The 25,902-nt window shown below is 44.1% G+C and overlaps 1 protein-coding gene across 10 annotated transcripts in view; it reads right to left on the reverse strand.

Moving 5' to 3' along the window:
• MARCHF8 (membrane associated ring-CH-type finger 8) overlaps positions 1 to 25,902 on the reverse strand; it is a 102,554-nt gene that overhangs the window by 67,310 nt on the left and 9,342 nt on the right. For 6 of the 10 annotated variants that reach the window (XM_054207528.1, XM_054207538.1, XM_054207534.1 and 3 more), the window contains exon 2: positions 12,831 to 13,009. In XM_054207528.1, the coding sequence (XP_054063503.1) occupies positions 12,831 to 12,926 (96 nt within the window). In that variant the 5' untranslated portion in view covers positions 12,927 to 13,009. Of the gene's footprint in view, positions 1 to 8,623; positions 8,742 to 12,830; positions 13,010 to 19,676; positions 19,797 to 25,902 lie in introns of those variants that run through there. The other 4 variants (XM_054207532.1, XM_054207530.1, XM_054207536.1 and 1 more) reach the window with 3 other exon arrangements.

A 25,902-nucleotide genomic window follows, 5' to 3' on the forward strand; every position in this document is an offset into this window, starting at 1 on the left:
GGGATAATCCCGGCTCGCAGGGAGGCATCACGTGCTTCTTCACTCCAAGTTCCTACTGGCAATCTTAACCTCTAGGTTAGGAAAGGAATTCAGTGCATCCTGGAGTGGCAGACAATCTCTTGGATTAATTAAGTGTGTATGAGTGGGTGATGGTATTTACTTATGTCATTACGTACTGTTGCCTCACTTCCTGAGCATACCAAAGCTTGTCCAAAAAGTTTGGGATGAAAGCTAAACACAGTACTGTTACATACAACCCTACATAAATATAGTAACGATGACTGAAATTAGCCGACGTGCCACATAAACCCATTTCCTTAGTGAAGAGATCAAAACGTCTATTAATGCTGCGGATATCTTGCACAGACAATCCTGCATGAAGACAGCTGCTAGTAATGTATAAACCTAGAATATAACCTCTGCAGGAAAAATTAAACCTGCAATCAGAAGAATCAATTAATTGAAAGACTAGTAAGAAACACAGGGTTCTGATATTTCCTCCCCATTGACAAGATCTCTGTGCTTGTTTCCAACAAGAATGTGGTTACAAAACCACAACAGAATCACAATCAAAACACAACTCTCGATTCCTATGGTCTGTAGACTGGACGATACGCTCTCCAATGTTACAGCATATTATCTAGAGGAAAAGCATTTGGTACAAACAATGTGCTAAAGAGACATTAAATAAGGAACAGAACATATACACTTCTTTTTTTTCACCTCATTTCTTTTTTCCTTGAAGAATGGACTTGAAGGTGAAAGCAAAGGCAAAAGTCTTTGGGCTTTTATATGAAGATATTGTAGATCTCAAAGGTTTCATCTCATATTGGAAGCGTGTGAGTCAAGCAGGTAACAACTACAAATGTCTGCTTATAAGCTAATTCAAGAACATCAAGCAGCAAGTAATTTTTCACACCTAAAGCAATTTAGGGTGTAGTTTAAAAATAGAAATGTGGCAACCCCCCCACAGGTTCATTGAGATATTAAGTAGGATATACTTAACTAAATGAACCCAACCACACATTAGATCCAGTTAACACAGAGAATTAATTTGACTTGAGAGTTAGAAAAAAAATCTGATTGACTTTTTAGAGATAAATAGACGTAAATACTTCTATGTCTGTGAGATCCAGAGTAGTGTTTTTCCAAGTTCGAAATACTTCAGTGTAGGAAATGCAATTATCCTTCAAGGCAGTAAGGCACATTGGAAATCTGTGTCTGCAAATCTAGCTTTGATATAGACTCAAGTAGGTTACACAAAAACTTTAGACATACATACCATTTCTGTACTATAAGGTCCCTGAAAAACCTAAGCATAAGATACAAACTTATTACTGAAAATGTTCTAATGCTAAAACTATACCCAAAACTGTGTCCATGCTCATAGAATCCAAGTATGTATCTGTGCTAAACATGCACACTTACAGTTACAATGACAGATGCGTCGTGTGCATGCAACACATTTGGTGACATGGTCCCAGACTCTTGCCTCCAGGATCACCACAGATGCTGCACCTTAAAGAACGTGGTGGGAGCACCTAGTGTGCACTTAGCGCAGGGGTGAAGCCAAATGCTGCAGACTTGACAACAATCCTCTCCCTGATTCACACAGCCACCTATTGTCAGGTCCACAAGGAATGAGATGCAATCTACATTCAAGCATATATATAAAAAAAAAAAAAAAAATTATAAACAGGCCACTTTTAGTCATTTGCGTCAACATCAAAGTAGTACTTATTTCCAAGAAGAGAGGATTGGGTTGTAAATAAACTTAAAACTCCACAAACAGGTGATCCCATTCTTCCCTTTGTCTTTGAGGATGCCAAAATTCAGTTCTTGACTCCTAGAAAATGAAATTCTGAATTTCAGCCACTGACCTCACAGAACACACATTCGGGCTTGCTCAGTAATAAAAGCGTGCTTTGGCTTGTGGCTGTCACGGAAAATCTCCATAAGCAACTTCCTAGAACAGGAGCAATATCTGCTACATGTTTAGTAGCAGATGAGAGACCATCACTTCTGGGACCGTGAGAAGCTGAATGGATCCCAAAGGTGGATTTTGTTTCTAGGTGTGAGGACAATTGGCTCAGAAGGCTGTAATCCTAAGAGCTTAGATTTCAGCAAAGCATGGAGGAGCGATTGCTAAAGAATAACTTCCCCCTATCCCCATCAAAAATTCTTCATGAACAGCATAAAGGCCAAGCAGAATTACCTAAATTCAGGGGTGCGACTCTAAGCCTATACATAACTTCTGGATCAGAAGTTAAACCTTTAAACTGCCAGGATGCAGGTTTTAAAGGGAAATCAGCAACTTGAAAGCTCGACACAGTTTTAAAAACTCTGAAGTTCAAGTACTTTCCAAGGGTCCCACACCAAGGCATGCCTCCCTGGCAGAATTGTTAATCTTTGTTCTTCTCTCACAAAAAAAAGCAGCCCAAAACAAGCCCAAACCCAACCTACTTTAAGTATTTCACCAGGTAAAGAAACATACCTGTCTGAAAAAGCAAACCAACAGTCACTCATTATGCATCAATGTATGAGGCAAAACATTCTACAAGAGAAAAACCCCTGTATTTCTGGTGTCTCTCATTTAGAGACATTACCTTTAAAAAACAAACAACTTCAAAAATCAGCTTGCAGGAACCTGACAGCATCACTTTAAAGAAAGAGTATAGCTACTGGATGATGAAAATCACTGCAAAGTATGAGTAGGACCTTGACCCACGTCTTTGTGGAGCTGTGATGATTTCAGAAGCGCTCTGTACCAACACAGATATTTATACGCGCGTACAACTCACTGTGGGATCATGGCTGACACACACTTCTCCTGCAAATAAGCAAGCATGCTTTTGACAGGGAAGAAAAAAAAAATATAAACTCTAAGATAGTGAGTTCAGATCCCTTAATAGAAAGCTGTTGCACATTAACATACACCAGAAATATCAACAGACCTGCTAAACACCACCACCAAAACATACTTGGGTATCACGTAATTGAACAGCACTGGCACTTCTTTTAGAAGATCGTATTTTTCAAAGAATGACTCTCAGCTAGCTCAAGTGCACTGCTAGTGAAAGCTAGACAGAGATTGTGTTAATATCAGACAGGTGGTTTAAGAATTCAGGTTAATGTAACAGCTACAGATCATAATAATTAACTCCTAAGTTTCCGGTCTTGAGACACCAAAGCAATAACCAGACAAAAATAGAAACAGAGACTGTATATAAGTGAGTCTGATTACAAGCAAACAGCAAAACCTGAAACTTCCAAAGTTTATTCTCTGAAGCATTGCTACATAAAACTCTGCTGCTCTATCAACTGCTGTTAGTTTTTATTACGTTTACTGAATTTTTAAAATAAAGGGTTTTCTCCTCCTCTCCTTCAAATTCCTTTCAGAAGCCACTTCCCGCAGTTTTCCTTTCGTAATTCAGCTCCACTCAGAAGCCATCTGCTCCGTTCCTCACACACACACACTGTACACACTCCAAGACAAACACAACGCAGAATCAAACAGCATGACCCGACTTTTTTTTTTGTTAGGACTGCGGGAACGAGAGCAGCTCCCTCCCATCTCGTCCCCTCCCTCCCCCTTCCTGCCTCCTCTCTGCCTCTTCACTGGGGTTTGCTGGGAAGCAGCACGCTCTGGCTTCCCAACAGCGGGGCTTGAGAGGACCAGCTTCCCACCCTGCACACAAACACAAAGAGAGCAGAATTTGGGAAGGTCATAGCATTTTGCATGTTCACCGCTATAGAGATCAAGCGATGCCTACCTGTGGGAGGAAGACCCCTCCGCTCTCCACGCACCCCGTGCCCACCAGGTTCTGCAGCAGAGCTTTGGGCCAGCTCAGCAGAACCGTCTGCAGAGCAGGACGCTGGCAAAGCAGTCATCGCAAAGGATCTAGCGGCAAACGTTTCCAGCCTCTCTGCTTTTATCCACAGACCTGCAGCCCTTTACAAGATTACTCAGCAGCGCTTGCCCTCTTTGACAGATGGGAGGAAGGGTAGCGCAGGCACCCAAGGGACTTGGCCAACACCGTCTAGCAGGGCAGCAAGAGACGAACAAATTAAATCCCGAATTCCACTGGGGTAATCCAGGCCTGGCTGCTTTCTGTGTGCTTCTTGACAGCTCTCCAGGTACCACACAGAAAGGGAGGTTAGCGATGCTCCTGCCAGGAACACACAGGAGAGAAGAAAGCCCTGAAGCTGGCGAGGGGCCGGAGTGGTGGCAATCGCCCATGAGGAGAAGGCAGGCGGGCAAGGGCAGAAGGAGCACCTCAGGCATTCACACCACTGCCAGATGCCAAGGCGTTTACAGGAGTAAAGAAATAGGCAATGCCCTGCGCGAGCGTGTTCACATGGGCACCGACAGCAACTGCAAAGCGCTGTGCCCAGGAAGGGCGTGATGCAAGTAACAGATAAGTTGTCTTGACAAGCACAAGAACGACTCTCCTAATAACCAAAAGGAGAGACCAGGAGCAGGGTGGTGTTCAAGTGTGCGCCCGTGGAGAAAAGAGAGGCAATTGGTGTGAAGCAGTTTTTCAAGCGATTTTTCTATTTACTTAGTGCTTCTCGCTATACTGTTTACCTGCTAAAGCTAATCAGAGTGAGAGTACATTCAGGCACCTGCTCCTACACAGACATGTACTCAAATGTCTGTTTTAGCATAGAAATCAGCCATGGAAATACCACGCTCTCCGCACAACAGCATCATTGCAGGGATACAATTCAGAAGGATGTTACAACCGTCTCAATCACCTGGTGCATTCTCCAGTATATCTGGGAGATATTCCTACCTGCTTCCAGACTGCAGAAACGAAAGCATTTTCACTGCAGCTCTTCAGGGGTTCTTCTGCCACAGGTTTGTCTGTTCTGCCAAAAAATTGTCTCTTTGCTACTTTTTAAAAAGTAGGAAGTGTGACATCAATGTTTTCCCAGAAATGCTTTATGATCCATTGAAAAACACTCTAAGTAAAAGCCAAGGTTTGAATTGTCAGGAAAGGACTTTGCAATTCCCACTTTGGAGGCTAAGCCTATAAGCAGCACAGCAAGAGACATAGTCTGCTTGCCACAGAAGAGTTAAAGGATACTCAGACAAAAATTCTTAAATAGTTAACCAGTTTCCATACAAAGCCAATTTAATAAAGGAATAATGCCAGGCACAGTGTTAATATACTACATAGCTACACATAAACACAAAAATCTCAGTATAAAAATAATAAGGGGTGAAATTCTCAAAAGGATTTGCAGCCTGGCTGCTCAATGAATGATTTGGTTCAATGGGCAAGCAAAACCAAACACATACACACACCCACAGAGCCTTACAAATGCCTGAGTGTTTGCATCAAGCTCGGCCAGTCTGAGCCCACATTCACAGCTCAAAGTCCAAAAAGTGAATGAAAAAGGTCACAGAGTGCTTCTGTACCTTAAAAACAATATAATAGCTCTCCAAGTGTCATGCTGGATTCAACAGCGTAAAGCATGCACCTTCACATTGATGATTTTTACAGATCTGTGACTAAAAATTCTTGCAAATGCATTTTTTTTTCTTTCTTGTTCTTCAAGGAAGTCCTGCTTTTCCAGTAAGACGTGGCTTATTTGAATCAATAGCCCATAGTGCCTTTCCTGTTACAGGATGCAAGAGATCATTAAGGCAGCAGAAGAAATTTAGCAAGATGCAGCACAATGTACTTCTCTCACTATAATTTCATCCAGACAAATTAAGTCGTCATAGTAGCTCCAAGATGACAGTTCTGAGAAGCACCTAGAGATGTTTAAGATGATCACAGCACCCCTGCTGAGCACACAGCAGTCAGTAATACTACACAGCACTTGGAAGACAAGAATATAGTTCCTCTAGAGCAGAGGACAGAAGAGAGTTTTGGTCAGTCAAGTGGACTTAGCAAGTTTAAATTTGATTAGAACATTCATCTGCTTCTGTGATAAAGTATACGTGATCTTTGATGACAACTCAGTATTCCCTCCCCAGCCCAGGCCATTGAGAAGAAAGAGTACTGCGCACCCAAAATGACTTGCACCAACATCTCATGATCTCTCCCCTTTAGACACTGATCCCGTCCATTCCTGATCCGCTTATGAGATCTGCAGAGATCGTGGCACAGGAAGCCACGGTTGTGAAGTTACTCACACGTTTTTAGAAGAGCAGTAGAGAAGCTTTTGCCCAGGGAGCTTCACTCACTGCAATAATGTTTACTAAGAACTTGTGGTACGCATCAGTCTGCTTCAGCAAGCGAGGCACAAAGCCCTCAAACAGGCAGTGCTGTAACAAAACAAAACCAGAGCAACACCTCAGCCATATGCCAGCGTTGGCTCCTCGTTTCCAGTTCAAATCCTGAGAGCTGTTGGCTTCTGGATACGTTGAGAAACGTCGCTGCCAGCGTGTTACCCACCAAACAGGGGCGGGGGGAGGTGGGGGGTGTAGCATCTCACAAACAATAGAGTGACTGTCTCTTAAACCAGGTAAGTATGAAGCTATTCCTAGTGAAGGATAAGAAGCTAATGATGGTTATTAATAGCACTCAAAGCTAACAGTTCATCTGAGTTAAATGCAAGAGTATTAATCCCTTTGTGACCTTCCCCATTTTTACTGGTGAAATGAACAAAGTTTCATGAAAGACTGCTGTTAACCACAGTTTTCAACTGTTTCAAGTCTTGAAAATTACACTAACCTGAACCAGAATCTACCAGGCTCTGCCATTTAAACATATCACTGAGGACTTAAAACAGAAATGACAGGCAGGAGCTTTCCTTTTACGATGCCTTCAAATTCAGCAGGACTTTTGCCCCAGACTTCGACAGGTATTGAACCTACATGTTGATCTGCCACAAGGCATGCCTAGGGACCACAGATTACCCAGTCTGAGAAAACGGATTGCAATGATAAAGGTGGTAAGGTTATAAAGGATCTAAAGCATCTTCCTGCTGGGGAAGAGGACAAACACTGATTTTTCACAGGCTGCCAGAGTTCCCTCTGTAGGCACACTGGTACTTCATTTTCAGCTGCTGAGCTTCTTGAGCCTTTCCTCTGTAGGACTTCTTATGATGCAGGTACAGACAAGCCAAAGGTCTAGTTCGAAAGAGCAAGGACAAAAGCAAGCCAAAATTTCACCTGCTAACTGACACTCTGTATGTATTCACCTTGGCTTTTGCCAGAGCTTGATAATCAACAGGGGAGATCCGCACATGAGGCTGCTCAATCCACAAAGCACACACCTGGCAATGCACTTGTCTAAGAACATGGCCTGGTATTACAAAGCAAACCTACATATTTATCTTTGTAGTAGTACCATTGGTTTTGATTGTGGTTTGGGGTTTGTGTGATTTTATTCAGATTAGCAAGCGCCTTTGTACAGCTCAAAACATTTTGAGACTGCAGCATACACATTTGTTTGAGGTGCTTACTGTTGTTCCTACACAGAAAAGGTAAGGACTGTTTCTATTACATAGCAAAGGTAAGGTAAGATAAGCGCAGCACTTAAACTGTGAAATGTTGCACTTGCTGCGGAAAAACTACTGTATGCGTTTGCAGAAATCCATGAGAACTATGCACAGGCATCCACAACACTAAGAAATAACTGCGAGCTGTGTTGTGTAATGGAAGTTATGCAACTGAAATGTGAAAGTATTGAAATTTCACTGACTTTCTACTGAAGTTACAAAGCTGAAATGCAAATGTCTTTTTTCTCAGTTTTACCTAGCGTCCTCATCTTCTACAGCAGATGTTATCTAGGGCACAAAAATCATCTACAACTGCTCAGCAGATTTCCTCAACACAGGATCATGCTTGCTCCACATGCTGCTCTTTATCTTGCAGTGGTTTCTACCTCAAACAGAAAACAGGCCTTTTGAAATGATTAAAAATAAGGCAGCAATAATCTACAATTTCTTTCTCTCGCACCTTATCTTGCACCTTTACTGTATACTTTAAATAGCAAAACTCACAGTCATGGCCAGCAGGTCCTTGATTGCACCCAAGGGTTGACAGGGACTCTGACTAGCAAGTAGCCTTGAAAGTCCTAACTGATGCAATATGAAAATTTAACTGGATTGGTCAAAGCCAGCACATTAACAACTTCACTGCCCTCCAGCTTATTTGTTAGATCCAGCATTAAAGGTTAACACCAGAAGCAACGCCGTTTGCAGGAGGGGGGAAGAGCATGCAGGGGCCAGGCTCCGTGTCCGTACAGCTGTCCATCAAGGATGGCAGGTCCAGATGTTCCAGCTGTGGTTTTGGCAGAACACAGGACACTTGCGGGGTGAATGAACATGCTTACGGAGACAGGAAGGACAAGACTTGGGAAACACAAAGTGTTTCCAGGTTAGCCTAATTTATTGCTCGCGCAGTCCCAGTCCCCATTATTTCCTCTGCAATATTGCACATATTTAAATAAGCATTCTGTTCTGTTTCAAATGTCCCAAGGCATGAAAGTGCAACAGCAGCCTGGCAAGGGAAACAATAATCAACACTTCAGCTAGTTATCATGAAGGAAACACAGGGGAGATTTGTTAACACTGAAGTCACTGTGTCAGAAATGAAGAACAGGTTTAGAAGGAGATTCACGCACGACTCCCACTTCTGGGCTCATTGCATGCTCAGACTTACCACAAGTTGTTCTGATCTGATCGGCCTCCTAACCCCCATCACCTCCCAGGAGGGTGGTCAATTCACAGCAGTGCCCTGAATTTGGCAGAGGGGCTGTTTCACTCAGCACGTGCAGTTTCTGTATGGGAGGGGACCAAGGAAACAGCAGAGCCCTCTTACCCAGAGAGCTGCCCAGCACAACCCCTGACGATGACTACGTGTGACAGGTGGGAAGGGAGAGATTCCAGCAGACTCCTGAGACAATGCTTCCTAATGCCTGTTTTGCCTCTGCGTCTTCAGTAGTCAGACCAGCTATCCCCAGGGTGTTCAGCCTCCGAAGCTGGAAGATAAGGATGGACAGCAGAACAACCCACCCATAATCCAGGAGGAAGTAGTCAATGATCTGCTTAGGCACCTAGACGCATAGAAGTCTATGGGGCCGGATGGGATTCACCCAAGAGTACTCAGGGAGCTGGCGGGAGAGCTCACCAAGCCTCTCTCCATCATTTATCAACAGTCTTGGTCAACAGGGGAGGTACCAGATGACTGGAGGGTGGCACCAGATGACTGGAGGGTGGCTAATGTGATGCCCGTCTACAAGAAGGGTCAGAAGGAGGATCTGGGGAACTACAGGCCTGTCAGCCTGACCTCGATAACAGGAAAGATCATGGTGAGGATCATCTTGAGTGAGCTCTCACGGCAAGTGCAGGGCAGCCAAGGGATCAGGGCCAGCCAGCATGGGTTTAAGAAAGGGAGGTCCTGCTTAACCAACCTGATCTCTTTCTATGACCATGTGACCCGCCTTCTGGATGCGGGGAAGGCTGTGGACGTTGTCTATCTGGACTTTGGTAAGGCCTTTGACGCCATCCCCCACAGCATTCTCCTGGAGAAGCTGGCGAATCATGGCATAGACAAGTGTACTCTTCGCTGGGTAAAAAACTGGCTGGATGGCCGTGCCCAGAGAGTTGTGATTAATGGGGTGAAATCCTCTTGGCGTCCGGTCACCAGTGGTGTCCCTCAGGGCTCAGTTTTGGGGCCAGTTTTGTTTAATATCTTTATCAATGGTCTGGATGAGGGGATTGAGTGCACCCTCAATAAGTTTGCAGACGACACCAAACTAGGTGGGAGTGTTGATCTGCTTGAAGGTAGGAAGGCTCTACAGAGGGACCTGGACAGGCTGGATCGATGGGCCAAGGCCCACTGTGTGAGGTTTAATAAGGCCAAGTGCCAGGTCCTGCATTTCGGTCACAACAACCCCAAGCAACGCTACAGGCTTGGGGCAGAGTGGCTGGAAAGCTGCCTGGCAGAAAAGGACCTGGGGGTGCTGGTGGACGGCCAGCTTAACATGAGCCAGCAGTGTGCCCAGGTGACCAAGAAGGCCAACAGCATTCTGGCTTGTATCAGGAATAGCGTGGCCAGCAGGAGCAGGGAAGTGATCGTGCCTCTGTACTCGGCACTGGTGAGGCCTCACCTCGAGTACTGTGTTCAGTTCTGGGCCCCTCTGTACAAGAGGGACATTGAGGCGCTGGAGCGTGTCCAGAGGAGAGCTACCAGGCTGGTGAGGGGTCTGGAGACCAGGTCCTATGAGGAGAGGCTGAGGGAACTGGGCATGTTTAGCTTGGAGAAGAGGAGGCTGAGGGGAGACCTCATTGCCCTCTACAGCTACCTGAAAGGAGGCTGGAGAGAGGTGGGTGTTGGCCTCTTCTCCCAGGTGAATAACGACAGGACCAGAGGAAATGGTCTGAAGTTGGGGCAGGGGAGGTTTAGATTAGATATTAGGAAGAATTACTTTATTGAAAGACTGGTCAGGCACTCTAACAGCCTGCCCAGGGAGGTGGTTGGATCACCATCCCTAGAGGTATTTAAGAAACGTCTAGATTTGGCACTTCAGGGCATGCTCTAGTGACAGAGATTGTAGGGTTTTTTTTTGTGTGTGTATGGTTGGACTCGATGATCTCAAAGGTCCTTTCCAACCATGAAGATTCTATGATTCTATGACAAGGTGCTTCATGGATTTGGAGCACCCCATCTATGAGGACAACTTCTTGCTTTCTCCTGGCAAGCAAAAGCAGCAGCATGCCAGCCTAATTAACTACTGGTTTAAGAATCTGAAGGGCTAGAATCCATTTTAAGTTGTTACTAAGGAGAAGACTCCAAAAAATGACAGTGGGACAATTTATTTTTACTGACTCACCAGTGACTTCAGTAGGTGTGATTTGGACAGCTGACAGGTGACTGGCTACTCAGGGCACGTGATCCAAACACATCAGAAGCAACTTCTTTTATCCTACCCAAAGCTAATCTTAGTAAATCCCTTTCTGTAAGATGACAGTGCCTTTCTAGTCCCTTATACTAAAGATACACCCTATCTGTAATCAGCATCACCCTAGAGTTCCTCAGAACTAACCACTGCTGAATACTCACTCCCAGTTCACAAAACAACCCCAGTCCCTGCAGTTGTACCAGAATGTGAATGTCCTCTTGACCCGATTTTATGCTAGGGTAAAGCTAAAAAAAAAAAAAAACCCACAGAGGTGTTTCTGTGGAACTGACAGATAACATACAATTCAACACAGTGCAGCAGTGTACACTAACACATGATGCACACTAAGGTCTTTGGGCTTGATCAGAGACACAGTCCAGAGGCTAAATAAGGTTGACATGTGAAGATGAGACAAAGTATGCTATTAAAAAACTGTTAAGTAGCCTATTAATTAGATTCTATTAGACTGACAATCATTAGATACTTCAGGTATTTTTGCATTCTATTTCTCATTAGCACCACAACAAGACCTCAAAATTATTCCTTTCACACATATACTGCCAAGTTAAGAATACAAATCATATCTCCAGGAAACAGCACAGTAAGTATACCTACAATTGTATATTTCCTTCCTTGTGACATTCCAGTCAATACTAACCACAACACAGTGGTTACTGCACCCTCAACAAATTTACTGACAACACCAAGCTTTGTGGTGCAGTTGACACGCTGGAGGGAAGGGATGCCATCCGGAGGCACCTTGACAGGCTTGAGAGGTGGGCCTGTGCAAACCTCATGAAGTTCAACAAGGCCAAGTGCAAGGTCCTGCACGTGGGTCAGGGCAATCCCAAGCACAAATACAGGCTGGGCAGAGAATGGATTGAGAGCAGCCCTGAGGAGGAGGACTCGGGGGTGTCGGTTGATGAGAAGCTCAGCATGAGCTGGCAATGTGTGCTTGCAGCCCAGAAAGCCAACCGCATCCTGGGCTGCTTCAAAAGAAGCGTGGCCAGCAGGTTGAGGGAGATGATTCTGCTCCTCTACTCTGCTCTGGTGAGACCTCATCTCGAGTACTGTGTCCAGCTCTGGGGCCCCCAACATAAGAAGGACATGGACCTGTTGGAGTGGGTCCAGAGGAGGGCCATAAAGAGGATCCGAGGGCTGGAGCACCTCTCCTGTGAAGACAGGCTGAGAGAGTTGGGGTTGTTCAGCCTGGAGAAGAGAAGGCTCCAGGGAGACTTTATAGTGGCTTTTATCAGGGAGTGTAGTGATAGAATGAGGGGTAACAGTTCTAAACTGAAAATGGGGAGATTTAGATTAGATATTAGGAAGAAAACTACTGTTTTCTTCCTAATTACTGTGAGGGTGGTGAAACACTGAACAGGTTGCCCAGGGAAGTTGTGGATGCCCCATACCTGGAGGTGTCCGAGACCAGGCTGGATGAGGCTTTGAGCAACCTGGTCTAGTGGGAGGTGTCCCTGCCCATGGCGGGGAGTTGAGAACTTAATGACCTTCAAGGTCCCTTCTAATCTCTCCAATCATTCTACGATTCTACAATTCTAACAGTTACTAGATACTGCCAAGAAAACAATGCACGGCTACATAAAGGGGTTCATACCCCATACTACTTTTCTTGTAGAAAGGTAAAAGATACCTGTAACAGTTTCCGTGACAATGGTACTAGAGCCATCATCCGAAATCCCTATCTGCCTTGAATTCTTATGCAAAATAGAGAGTCACAGCTTGTATTTTGCAGAAGTTAATCAACAATCTCTAGTATTTTGCAGCCAGCTGCTTTAAAATGGCAAATATGAGAATAAAGAGATAATATGGTAACACCCATCTTTACCAAAAGCAGCAATCGTGCAAGGAGCTGGGGCTTTAGATCAGAATTGGGTCTGATTTGATAACCCCTATTGTTTTATACTTAGAAAACTTCCTGTGAAAATCAAGCATGTCTAACAGTACCTGTTCCTCTTTTTCTTTGGTCTTGCTCCTGGAGACTCTGGAAGAGGTAACATCCTGAGCTGGAATGACAGAGATCTGATGCAGTGGCATGTTCATCACACCGTCTTGTTTGGTCCTATCATTTACAGGAAGGAGGCTGGAAGGCAGCGCTCATTCAGTGCCATTGTCAGGCCTCGCACCTAAAAAATGAAAGTATTAGATGACGTTAAAGTAGCTTGAAATGCAATTATTTCTAAACCAAAGCTAAGCCATCAATTGGACCAAGGTGCACCTCTTATTTTCTCTCTGTATTCTGAACAGGAGAGAGCTCAGTGCGCTGGCTGGGTGAGAAAAGACACAGGAGTTTTAAAGAGCTAGAACTAGACAGGTCAGAGCACAATTTATGCAAATGACTCAATAAATAAATTATCAACCAGTTCTGAAAGCGGTCCAAGAGCAAAGCCAGAGGGCAGGGATCATGCCCGAGTCTGCGTGGATTGGGAGGAGGAGGAAGAGCAGCAGCTCTCCAAGCTGAGCAGCAGGAATGTGCTTCCTGGAGGTGTGGAGAGCAAAGCTTGTGCAGGTAGTTTCCTAAACTGCCAACCCCACCACACTGCATCAAACCGCCTCAGGCATCGTCCTGAATCAGGCTGAATGCCGCGGCTTTGGTTAAAAACACTCAGTGGCCTGCATTTGGCTCCTGTCATTCATATAAACGTGTACCGGCTGGCAACAGAAAGATGCATCACGTGAGCTGTTCCTTTCCTAAGGCTATTAGAGAGCAATATAATCAAAATCCCTTGCTAGGAATCGGGAATCCACTGGACTACATGTACTTTATCCTTCTTTTACTAATACAACAGGGAAGCATTACACATAGGAAAGACAGCGATAAGCATAAATTAGCCAAAATTTGCAACACTAATCTGAAAGGCAGGCATAATTAGCCATACCTTTTATTAGATTAGCGAAGTTACATTAAATAAAAAGCTTTTTGAAACATGCAGGACCATGGAGTGTTTATTTGGAACATAACCTGCCACAAATGAGACACAATCAATTGAGTTTAAAGAAAGGATTAGAGGGGAATTAACACAGCAGGGACTACACTAAATAGGGCAACTGGATGATGCACTGTTCTTCTGTTTCCATAACATATCAACTTTTTATTTGTTTGTTTTTGAACCTGTGAAAGCACTAAAGAGGATGGATGGATGGATAGATAGATAGATAGATAGATGCCTTATGTATCATGTTGCTTAACAATTTGGAAGTAGTATAGCCTAACTGTGCATACATATTGCACACATTTTTTTTAATGAATATTTAATTAATTGGAAGTTTTAAAGGTAGGCCAAGCTTCCTAGGTTTTTGATTCTGCGAAAGGTGCCAGTCTGGTTCTACTTCCATTAGACTCCACAGGAGTTTACACAGCAGTGCAGTTTACACAACTGCAGTTGTGTAAAACGAAAACAGGATCAAATCTTTTGACTGCTTTTGATTAAACGGCAGAAAAAACTAATTACATATCCCAAGGTGCTTTATACGGGGAATGACAGTTCAGTATCCTCTTTGCACTGAGGGGAAAAGAGTTATTAAGGGTCACAGAGGAAGTCACGAGCAAAAACAAAAATGCAGGCAATGCCTGCTGCTTCCCAATCACACACTCAATTTGCTGGATGATGCATTCTGCCCATTAGAGTGCTCAGCCAAACTCAGAAGCATCACTGACACGTGGTCAGGATTTATATTACTTCCACAGATGCCAAGACGGTGCACGCATGAAAGCTTTGAAGGCAATGCCTCCACAACTTCTAGGCATCGCTGATTTTAAAAATAAAACACATCTATACGCATAAACAAGCAACAACAAGGACACTTCCTTATTGGAGGACAGAGGGAAACATGGGACTTACCAGCACCACTGGTAAGCAAAAAGCATAAACAGAAAACCGAGAACCTCCCCAGGTTCCTCCACACACCTGTTTAGCTGAATCCTCTAAAAGAGCCAAGCCATAAGTGCCAGAGGAGAGATAAACGTGGGCTGAGACAGGAATATCAAACTGCAATAAACAAAGCAGGAAGGGAAGGTATTTTCCCAAAAAAACATAAGGAAATGAAATCCAGAGAACGTTAAGGTCCAATGAAAATACGCCAGGTAATACAGTCTGTGCTACTGCCAGCGAGAACTGAGCCAAGGGGAAGGAGATGAACCCCATTCTGTGTCCCCCTCAAAAAGGGTTCTGGGCTTGCAGGCAAGGACATGTTATTACCATAAAGAAAACAAGGAAAATTACTAGAAAACACAGTTGAACCCCTCTGATAATGACAGACAAGTCAAACCAGTTTTTCTACAGGTGCTTCAAGGATAGCGTGTGTTAGAATTCTTTGAAAGAGCTCAACCAGCAGATATAATCCAATTAGATGCTCAAAGATGATGTGAAACAGCCCTTCCCTGGAAAAGAAGCCTGGCAGACGCTCTAATAAAGCCTGCTTTTGTTCAAGGCTGGCTTAGAAAAAGCTCTAAACTTAACCCAGATGCCACACTGTAGCATTCCCAATCTGGAAGGTCCCTAACAACACGCGCACCCAAAGCCTGTCTGTATCAACCTGAAGCACGTTAACTCCTCGGCGCTAATTAAAGGATAAAGTTACATGAGTCAACAGACCATCTGCAGTACCAAGTACAAACAGACAAGGATGCCAGAAAAGCAATGCCACTCAACACAAAGCAAGTTATGACAAGCTCCGTAGGATGTTTTCTACAGCTAAAGTAGACACCATGTGCTCCCTGATCCAGGGTGAGGAGTTGGGCACCTGCGAAGTCGGATCCAAGGTTCAAGCACATCAAACTGGGGGCCTGCCAAAAAGGCCCCCAGGGAAGAAACGCTAAGGCAGGGGGACTGCTCCTAGATATTCTCTTCTCTTCAGGATTCCAGTTAGATGTTCGGGCCGCACCTCCAATCAACAGCTGAGTACACTCGCCCAGGAGGTGGCAGATAAGGGCTCAGCTTCCTCCTCCCCTGCGTGGTACTGGGTTCACAAACTGCACATGCAAGGGAAGTCCCATGACCAACAGTGTAGACGCTGTTCTGTTCACGGAGAAAGGACTTCCCAGATCCTTTCTGCCTGGAAAGCTAAAGTAATCATGGGATGGCAGGACAGGGAGCGAGAGAGCACATGCACGAGCCAGGCCCCATAGGCAGGGCAGTCATCTGCCTGTGAAGGAGGAGGGATGCCTCTTCTCCTCCTGCCCCCATGGCTGTTCTCCTATTATTATTCACTAGAGGAAAATACTTAAGAAAACCTCTTGGGACTTTGGGCATTCAGCAAACAATAATGAAGTTAAGCCTGTTTTCATAGCAGGGCCCTTTAGAGATTTCTTTACTGATGCTGCCAACAGCCGCCAAACCACAAATACAGACTACTGCCCTCACCCAGGGAGGTTTCCTGCAGACTTGGCTGGGGCAGATGGGAATGCCAGGACAGAGGACAGCCTGAAGCTCTACCGTCCCCCCTATCTATAGCCACACCGGTTCCTGCAAAACAGATGCCGGCAATACTGCTGTTGCGGAGAGTCTTCAGACACCAAGGCCATTTCAAAAGACGAGAGGTCAAAATCCTGGCCTTAGAGCCTACAGTAAAGTCCTCAATGGAGTTTCACCCACCCGGGTAGTCCAGCTGTGCTTCCTGCTGGGCATGCAAAGCACTAACTAAAAATGCCAGCTGACACCTGGAACAACATCAGCTGGGTCCTGATTACATTGCTAGAACCACAAAGCTGCAGCAAGAACAGTCAGATTCAGAGGAAATGGGACAAACTGTCTCTGAAGGTAGTTAAGAAGAAAAAAGGAAGGAAAACCATGCACGTGACTTGGACCTGGTGGCTGGGGCGTTCCCCTGAGCAGAATGTGTCCTGACAGCAACAGAAGCAGAACGTTAGGTTCCCCTGGGTTACGAGCATTAAGTACCTGACAACAACAGGTAACCTCACTACAGCAGAAGCAGCTGGAAGACCACTTGAAACCCTGCTTCTATCATCCACCTCATCAGGGCCTCAGTTTCTCAGCTGACAAAACAAGAACAAAACTCAGCCATTAGACGAGCCTAACAGTTTGTGAATTGCCAGACTGTCACAGTGCAAAGTGCTATTGGAAGAACGCAGGTGGAGGACGCCAGTCCCCCCCGCCACCCACTGCAGCTTCTCTGCCCATTACACATTCCAAAATAAAGGCTAAACTGCTCTTTGCCAAAGGTTCCCAGCTAGGCTGGGGCAAGTAAGCCCCGAATTATGGTTTCCTGCCTGTGGTTTGGCATCTGCCGGAATCTAAAAACATGCAGTGTGAACTGCAGATTTTATTAGTTCATCTACACTTCAGAAAGTCCATCGTATTCCCTTGCTACACGGCACATGCTGGAGAACTTCAGTAGAAGCTCTGGAGCTGTAGGGGCACTGGCTGCAGATGTACGCAGGCCTTATCAAAAGAAAAGCATCCTGAGGATGTATGTAGGTGTGTACACATGCTTTGCATTACTCACAGAGGGATGGGGGGAAGCAGCAGCCAAATATCACAGTTGTTTTCCTATTTAAAGTACAATAGGCACTCTGGGTTATAAAAGAATCTGTCTTTATGTGCATGAAAGATAAACCTTGGAACCTGTGGTATTAGGAAGATGACAGTCACTAATAGAAGGGAACTGGAAGGAATTTCACCTGTGAGTTATTCCTGTCTGCCCCGAGGCTTCTTACACTTTTCTTCAACCTATCCTAGCCCCCAGTAATGACAGCGAGCTGTATCACACAGGTCAATGGTCTGATAATCTGCTGGGGGGTTGGGGGAGTTAAAAATACAGCAACAGATCGCTGCTGTCCAGATAATCCAGACACTGCAGCGCTGCGCATTGCCATGAAAATCCTGCCGTGGAATGGATGCAGTCTGTGGACTTCAGGGGATCCACCAGCTGCAGGCTGGAAAGTGCTGGCCCAAGGCTTTCCGGATCGCTGCCATGACCTCTGATCTTCTGAAACTTCCCCTCTACGCAGCGTGAAACCTGACCAAACCTGACCAACCCAAACAGGAATGGAAACCCTCTGAAGAAACTTCTGACTGCTGCTAGACAGTGCAGCATCTTCATCAGATGGCTTACTTTCTCTTGGTGAGACTTGAAATAATCTATTAGCACAGCTCTGGAATTGTTTTTCTGCTGGAGGGCTTGATGTGAAATCTCAGAGCCCCATAAAAAAAATTATTTTGTTTTTTGGTTGTTGTTGTTCTGAAGGTAAGAGAAGCCCTCACCAGTGACCTCAGCAAATTCCTGTGTGCATCTTAACTTTGCTTATCTACCCTGGTATTTCAGCTGGGATATAGCTTATGCTTACTTTCTGTACACTACATTTTCCATATTTGCAAATATTTCCAATCCTATTAGCTTGTGTTGGCTCCAGTTCGAAGCCTTTACTTATTTTGAGCTTGTCGGGACTCCTCCCCGACTAATATAGCTTACATAATCCTTTTCTAGAGATGACAGATGTGCATTTTCAAAAAGAGGATCCTGCATCTGTGCTTCATTTTGTTTTACTGTAGCTTAATCAGTACTTTGTTAACAGCATTATTTAGGAGATGTTATCAAGCCTCATGCACTTCACATGCATTTGTTAACTTGACAAACAAATCTAATCAAGGGAGCTTAAGGGAGAGAAACTAACACTTCTTTTCCTGCAGTACCTTTCACATTTCAGGGCTAGTACCACGTTAGAATTGAAAAGGACCCTTGTACTCAGACCAGGCAGATATAATTCTGGATTGCTGCTATTTAGAGCTATGCCTCTACCCATATATCTTGCATTGTTTACTAGCTCAGCTGCAACTTCTCACTTTGTCATCTCAGTTCCTCCTTTCCTCCACCTGCTAGTGTCCTAAAAATAATCAGCTTCAAGAATGAAAAATATCTTTCTTCTAATAATTAAAAAAAACCAAAACTTGTTATTGTGTAGTTGAAACCAAAAGAAAGACTTAGAAAGGGGACAACAGATCCTTCTACGTGTTCCCTATGTTCCCTTTGAAAGTTTCTCAATATACAGGAATATAAAGCTGTAGACTACACACAACAATTAGAGAAACACAGGAATCTGCCAGCTCTGGCTGACTCCTCTCAAAATAAGAATATGATTGTTTTTACAAACACGGTACAACTAGACAAGCAAGCTGTTAAACTACAGCATCAATAAATAATGGTCCCAGAGCTCTTAGCAACCCTCTCCCCCTCGATTTCAGTGGAAGCTGAGCAAGATCCACACCTCTGAAAAACTGATTCCTTAAATTGTGTCCCCTTCAAATCAAATCAGCTGCTAAGTACAATTATGAATTAGCTTCATAGCATTCAGAAGAAAACAAATGTCACTTCCCTCTGTTCTGATAATAAAATAATACAGTCATTACAGTACTGCCCTTTTATATTTGTTGGTGAAACAGTCCACAACAACATCAGCAATAATCCCTGGGACAGTCTCTAACTACAACAATCAAAAAGAAACTGGGGTAAAGCAGAAGTTTCATTCTCTACGCTGGGAAGCCCTAACGGTGGGAGCCTGGGAGAGGTCAACAGCCAGGTCTGCTGCTTTCTCAGTCAGCAAATTGCTCTACCTGCTCCACTGAATTTCCAAATCCATTTGCATAAGGGGGTGCCACTCATTCTTTTGCTTAGATAATCACCATTTGACCTCACCCCTTCACATGAAACACATCTTCCTGCCCCGAGGTGCTTCCGAACAGACCAGGTCTAGCACATGAATCACACAGCAAGCTGTGAGCCTTTACAGCTTTGCTGCAAAGCAGGATGTAATACCACAGCATGTACGGGACTTGCCTTGTTATCAATCTCAGCCGTGATCCCATCAACTCCTACAAGGAGAGACTGGCTTTCTGAGAAACTAGTGCCCCCCTCCAGAAGAGGCATCCTCCCCTCCAATTTGGCGCTGAAGCCACCCTGCAGAGCAAAAATTAGTCTGTCTTAATCACATGCGTCAAATTAAATTTTTCTTAAAGATATGGATGATGACTTGCTTCTTCATAATATTCATTATCAGATAACAACACGCCACAGCACCACACCTGTTGCTACAGTTTTTGAGAAAAGCTGTTTTTCCTTTGTTACCTGTCCAAAAGTATTGCACAGCAGTAACCTATATGGATTCCATCACAGTGTGATCAATGCATCTTTTCCTTTCAAAACCATAGAAATGGTTAGAGAGTGCAGCGGTGAGATTGCATACAATTTGAAATTCTTAAATTAAAGGAAAATAAAAAAGGTCAGATCGCTGTGAACACAGGCTTGGGAATGGCCCACTGAGATTGTCACAGTTGGTCCCCTGCAATTGTAGATCCCATGCAATCAGCGCAAAAGGGTCCACAGTACATCCACGGGATGCAAAAACCACTCGTCTCCCTTCTATTCATGGACAAAAGCCAAAACCCACAAAGCTATGAAACACCAGGGAAAGACAGCAAGTGATGTCAAGGACCAGGCAGCACCCCAGACCTCCAGAATAATAGCAAATCTATTGGGAATGACACCCGCATGATCATTATGATTTGGCAAAGCACTCCATATGATAATTAGTGGTTTTTAAAAGAAAACGTTAATGAAGGTTATAATCAAATGGAAAGAGGGACATACTAACGCATGTAGAGGCCAGAGAGAGAAATCTGCACAAACATATATTTGCAGGCAAATTTCTAGTCTAGTACACAAGTCCACACGATATAATGTAACATCTACGGATAATTTATGATCACTTCCCATTCTCTACTATAATCCTTTCAGGGTTCACAAACCCCTGAACTAGTTCTGAAATCCAACGAAAAAATTGCTCTGTATTTTTATCTTCAAAATTAATAAAGACTATTAAAAACAAATGCATAAATTTACATCAAAGACAATGAAAGCCTGTGTTTCTCAAACAGTGTAAATATTTACAACGCAATATAGTGGTGAAATAAAACAATCTCGTCATTGTTCAATGAGGACATTTCTCACATTCTGTATTGTACAGAGATAACAATGACGCATTTTTAGGAAAATCCTGTGCTACATCACTTATCTTCCATTACATCAGAGGCTAACAGTTGTAAAAGCTATTTATGAACAACAGGTGCCTAAGCAACATTCTTCACTATTGTTTAACTGCTACCAGGCAAAACATTTCTCTTAAGCCAGAGTAAGAAGAATATACTATTGACTAAACAATTCTGTGTTTTGAAGAAATATGAAATAATTCCTTCTTTATCTCTGGCTGAATATGAAATCTCCAAAGTGGTGCACATAAGAATGTGTTTCTTTTAAATGATTTAAGAGTTAAATGCCAGGTAACTCTTATTTACAGGTTTGAGTTACAACATATCTTTCTCTGGAAGTCTTAATAAAAAAAAAAAAATAAAAAAAATCTACATTTCTGCATCATTATGACAAACCTTTAAACTCTTTCTGAGGAAATAGTTATAAATCACATTCTTTAGGGCTTGCATGATGTAATTGGAAAGCCCAAACCCAGTGTCTTCAAAAGTTCAAGCGTAAAGTAAAAAGGGCGATGTACCAAGCATCCTGTACCTGATTCTTCCACAAACTTGCATGACATCAGTAAGTTATGTTTTCACCCATCATTTCCCACATTTTAAAGGAACCTGAACTTCTGAAGCAAAACTAGCTACCAGACGTCATTTGCTATCCCCTGAAGCTGAGTTATAAATTTTAAATACATTTTAAATATGGGGGAATACTATGACTCATTGAAGTATAACAGCTTTCGCTGAGAGCTTTTTATGGGAAGTATATTCAGGCATAGCATGTCTCCTTTGCGTTTTTCTGTTTCCATCATTTTCCATGCTGATACCTTCGCTATACCTTTGCCAATGTCCAACAAGAAACCCTCTCTCCAGAGGGCAACACAGGAGGGACGAGTACTGTGAGCTGCACAAGAACTTGTGCTCCAGGCAGAATAACCAGCTGGGGGGGTCCTCAGTCCCACAGACATAAATGCCCATCTTTATTTCAAATATCACCAATACAGAGGTATGCTCGCTGGCTGTGGTTCAGGAAGGTAAATGATTTAAGTTCTTCACTTTAGCCACTTCTGTGGGATGGAAGGATAACAATATTTCCACTTCCCCCCCTCCAGGATGTTTCAGCCATGCAGATAGCCTCTGTTTGCTCCTTACCATGGCAATGTACGATACCTGGTACAAGCGTGAGCACAGACTGAAGCGCTACAGTAAGACAAGCAATAAGAACAGTACACATCTGAGTCACTCCTTCAGTTTCACACCTGCATCCTCACCAAAAATTGCCAGATCTTGACTTGAGACAGCTGTTAGCCAGACAAACACGGTATTTCTCATCTATTTCAACAGGAAAATTACGCTATGAAGAGTTTAAGAACCTCTGCATCACAGCATTATCATTAAAAAAGTAAAGCTATATAAAGTCAGAGTCCAGGTCTGTGAACAAAACTAATTCCCCTCCGGTGCCAGGGCAAGACAGCCTCTTCCAGCTGCAACCCTATCATGGGATACACTGCACAGTTAAAAAGGCTGCATGTGCTTTTCTTATCATAAGTGTCCCTGGCGTAGTTTAAAGGCCAGGCAACTGATTTCAGATGGCTGACAAACAGCCTGGCTTCCTTCATTCTGGCTCCCCACGCCAGCGCTAACACCAACACGCGCAGGCAGCGGAGAAGCATCAGCACAAACAGCTTCCCTTCGTTAGGGTGTTATTTCACGGGAGTGTGCAGGCACGCCTATGTTGGCTCTGCCCATCCCGCCCCCCCCGCAAGGGTGCTCTGTGCCACCCGAAGAGAAGGGACTGGCATTACCGAACCCCACAGACAAGGCATTCCTTACCACAGGCTATAAAGGGCCATTCATCCCTACCGTACCTAAAATTAGCCATTGGGTGCAATCATGAGATGAATACACGACTGTGGATTCCTTTAAATTGCTGCCTTCTTACATGGACAAGAAACCAGTGTCCAGTGGTTGCTTCCTCACCCATTGATCTCGCTCCCAGTTCAGTCATCAACTGTTGACCCTTTCTGTCCCATCCGATATTAGTCCCTTCATTTCTACAAATATTTAGAAGTTTACAGAGTTTAACAAAAGTCTAGAGAAACAGCACAAAACTCCACCAATCCATTCCTATGCACTTACAAAAATCTGTAAGCAATCCTATTAAAACACATCCATCGCAGCTTTCTACCACCGGAACTAAAGCAGCATTGCTGAAGTCTGTCTGTCACCCACCAGCTGCTCATTGCCAGTCAACCATGGCTGGCTGCAGAAGGCTGCTAAGACAGAGAGAAGTACCCAGGTACAGAGAAATTGTGCCTATTCACGAGAAACCCCGACAATTACACAGGTCTATTTCTTGCTGCTGTGGAAATGGCTGACTTGTAGCGCTCTGTTACCCTACTGCTTAAATGACTTCTAGATTTTTGTCCAGGAGATGCTTCAAGGGACCTTCAAGTGTCTGGTAAGGGTGAGAAGCCCAGGCCACTGGAGAGCAACATGTGGCCAGAAAAAGATGGTTTAGAAGGATCCGGGTGATAGCTGGGGCAATACAGCAGAATGGATTCTGGGATGCTGTTGCATATCCACAGGGCAAGTAAAATAAGTTGATATGGAAAGTTGTCCAAACAGGGAAGGGCTTAAAATAAAACTCAGGATCATGGCCACATCACTGATGCCGATTGACACGTCACATTTTTCAACCCAATCACATTTAGAAGTGGCGTTTCTGTCTTCTCCCCTAAGAGATGCTCTTTGTTTTAAATTAGTTTAGACAGGAGACGCAAAGATGAACCAAGTGTCCTAAATAAGACCCATGCAACTCTGGTGCCCAGAAACCCTATTGTAAAATCTGAAACATTCAGGAAGACAAAACCTGGAAGGAACAGTGGTTTCTATCAGGTGTCTATCCAAATAGAAGGCAAGAAGAAAAACTGAATTAATTTTTCTTTTTTTTTTTTTAAGCTAAAATCTCACCAGTCCTGGAGGAAAATATACTGTTGGAAAAGGGGAGCATTGAACCTGTTGAAGCCACATAAGAATTTTGCACCAACTGTATCCAGAGCTGCAGTGAGACAACCCCCCACCACCACCATCCCACCCTGTTCTCCTTCATATTTTCCAGGATCTATACCTGCTGACCATATGGTTTCCTTCTCTAAGTAGTTACAATAATATTCAGAGACATTTGTCCTTCCAAAGTGTAGATAAAAAAATTACTAAATCAAATAACTTGAATGTCTGTTGAATTGGGCCAATGGAGAGATAAAGACATATTTCTTTATTAACTATTTTTAAATGGTAAGTGAAAGATTTTTTTTTTAACTGGAAAAAAAAAAACCTACTCCCTATTCAAAATGCAACAGATGTTAGAAAAATCAAGACAAAATCTCCTCAGTTTTCTGCTCACTTAAAACTGTTGGCATGTTCCACCCCAGAGACAGTCCCATCTTTGGCACAGGCTCCCACACATGGGCTGTACGGCAGCATCAAGATGGTCGTGAAGTATTTAAAGATGAAGGATATGAATTCTGCTATTTTTGAAGAGAGAGGAATCCACAAGTGACCAAAACACTGCTGCTTTCTCCTTGGAGGATCCGATTGTTCCCTTCAGTCACAGAATCACAGAATGGTTCGGGTTGGAAGTGACCTTACAGATCATCTAGTTCCAACCCCCTGCCCTGGGCAGGGACACCTCCCACTAGACCAGGCTGCTCAAAGCCCCATCCAGCCTGGCCTTGAACATTTCCATGGAAGGGGCATTTCCAAGTCTCTGGGTGCTAGAGGAAGCAGCCCTGTGCTTAGGAACAGGCAAGGTCCCCTCTGCGTCACAAGTAACCTTATGGCTGACACAGTCCTTCTCCATTAGCTGTGCTCTCTCTCAATGAGGCACAAAGGCCTTCGTCCCGGAAGAAGTTACTCTTCTTGTTTTACAGGGTACACTCTCACATCCCTGCAGAGTTATTAACAGAAGCTTCACAGCTGAGCAAGGCCAGCTGATCTCTCACCGCACCATTACAGAGGACAGTAACCTAACCAGTAATCTAACTTAGAAACGAAACCAGTAAGAGGCTAAAAAGTAATCAGACCCCAGTCTCAGGAAATGGTAAATCTCTCAGCTGAAAAGGCTCCCTCATCCTTGCTGTGCTGCTTCTGCAGCAAAGCCAGGCAGCTGTCTTACAATGCTCAACCAATGCCACGTAACAGCTTCAAGCAGGAATAACATACATATCAACGTTTGTTTGTGTGCTCACGGGTTGGGTTTTTTGGGGTGGGGGTGGTTGGTTTTTTTTAAAGGAAAAAAAAAAAGAAAAAAGAAGATTCCCACCAAGGAGGACTTCCTTTCTGCCTGAAAAAAAGACATTGCTGGCAAAACTGCACCCTGCGGCATTTAGCTGGGGGAAAGGCTGAGCATGAATCCAGGGCAAAGTCAGTGCCATCACCCTTACAGCACCTGCTCTCTCCCCTTAATTCCCTTCTCAAACACTGACTCTGCCCACAGTTTCCCAACTGGCAAAACAGAGATATCGCTTCAGTCCCTGATCTTGTCCTGTCTGCAGGTTATAAATTTGAATACTTCTCTAAGTGGAGATCAACTGTGGAATTAGAAGGTGGCTTATTTTTAGCAATCGTCTGATTGAGCTGGAGCCGCAGTCAGTTGTAAATTAGTCACTGCCTTTCCTAGGACTACACGTTACAACATTCAGTATCTCTTCAAAAGCAGCAATCTATCAGTCATCTTTGCCGGGAAGACAGGAAAGAGGGAGCAGCTATCATTCAGCCAAGAAAAGACTTCTTAAGATCTTCAGGTTTCTCACTCAAAGCCTAGAAAGAATGGCAAGGGGAGATGAAGAGGTCTGGAAAGGCACAGCCACCTTCACACACCAGTGGTGAAGACACTTACAAGCTCGAGTAACCCATCCCTCTGACAGCTGTCACTTTGGAGTGGCATCTTTTACAAAAGAGGTCGTAGAAGGCCCAGCGACGGCATACTGCCCTGGTTTATTGCTCACCGTGCTAAAGTATGTCTTAGC

The sequence above is a fragment of the Rissa tridactyla genome, chromosome 6 (assembly GCF_028500815.1).
Source record: "Rissa tridactyla isolate bRisTri1 chromosome 6, bRisTri1.patW.cur.20221130, whole genome shotgun sequence".
Taxonomy (NCBI): domain Eukaryota; kingdom Metazoa; phylum Chordata; class Aves; order Charadriiformes; family Laridae; genus Rissa; species Rissa tridactyla.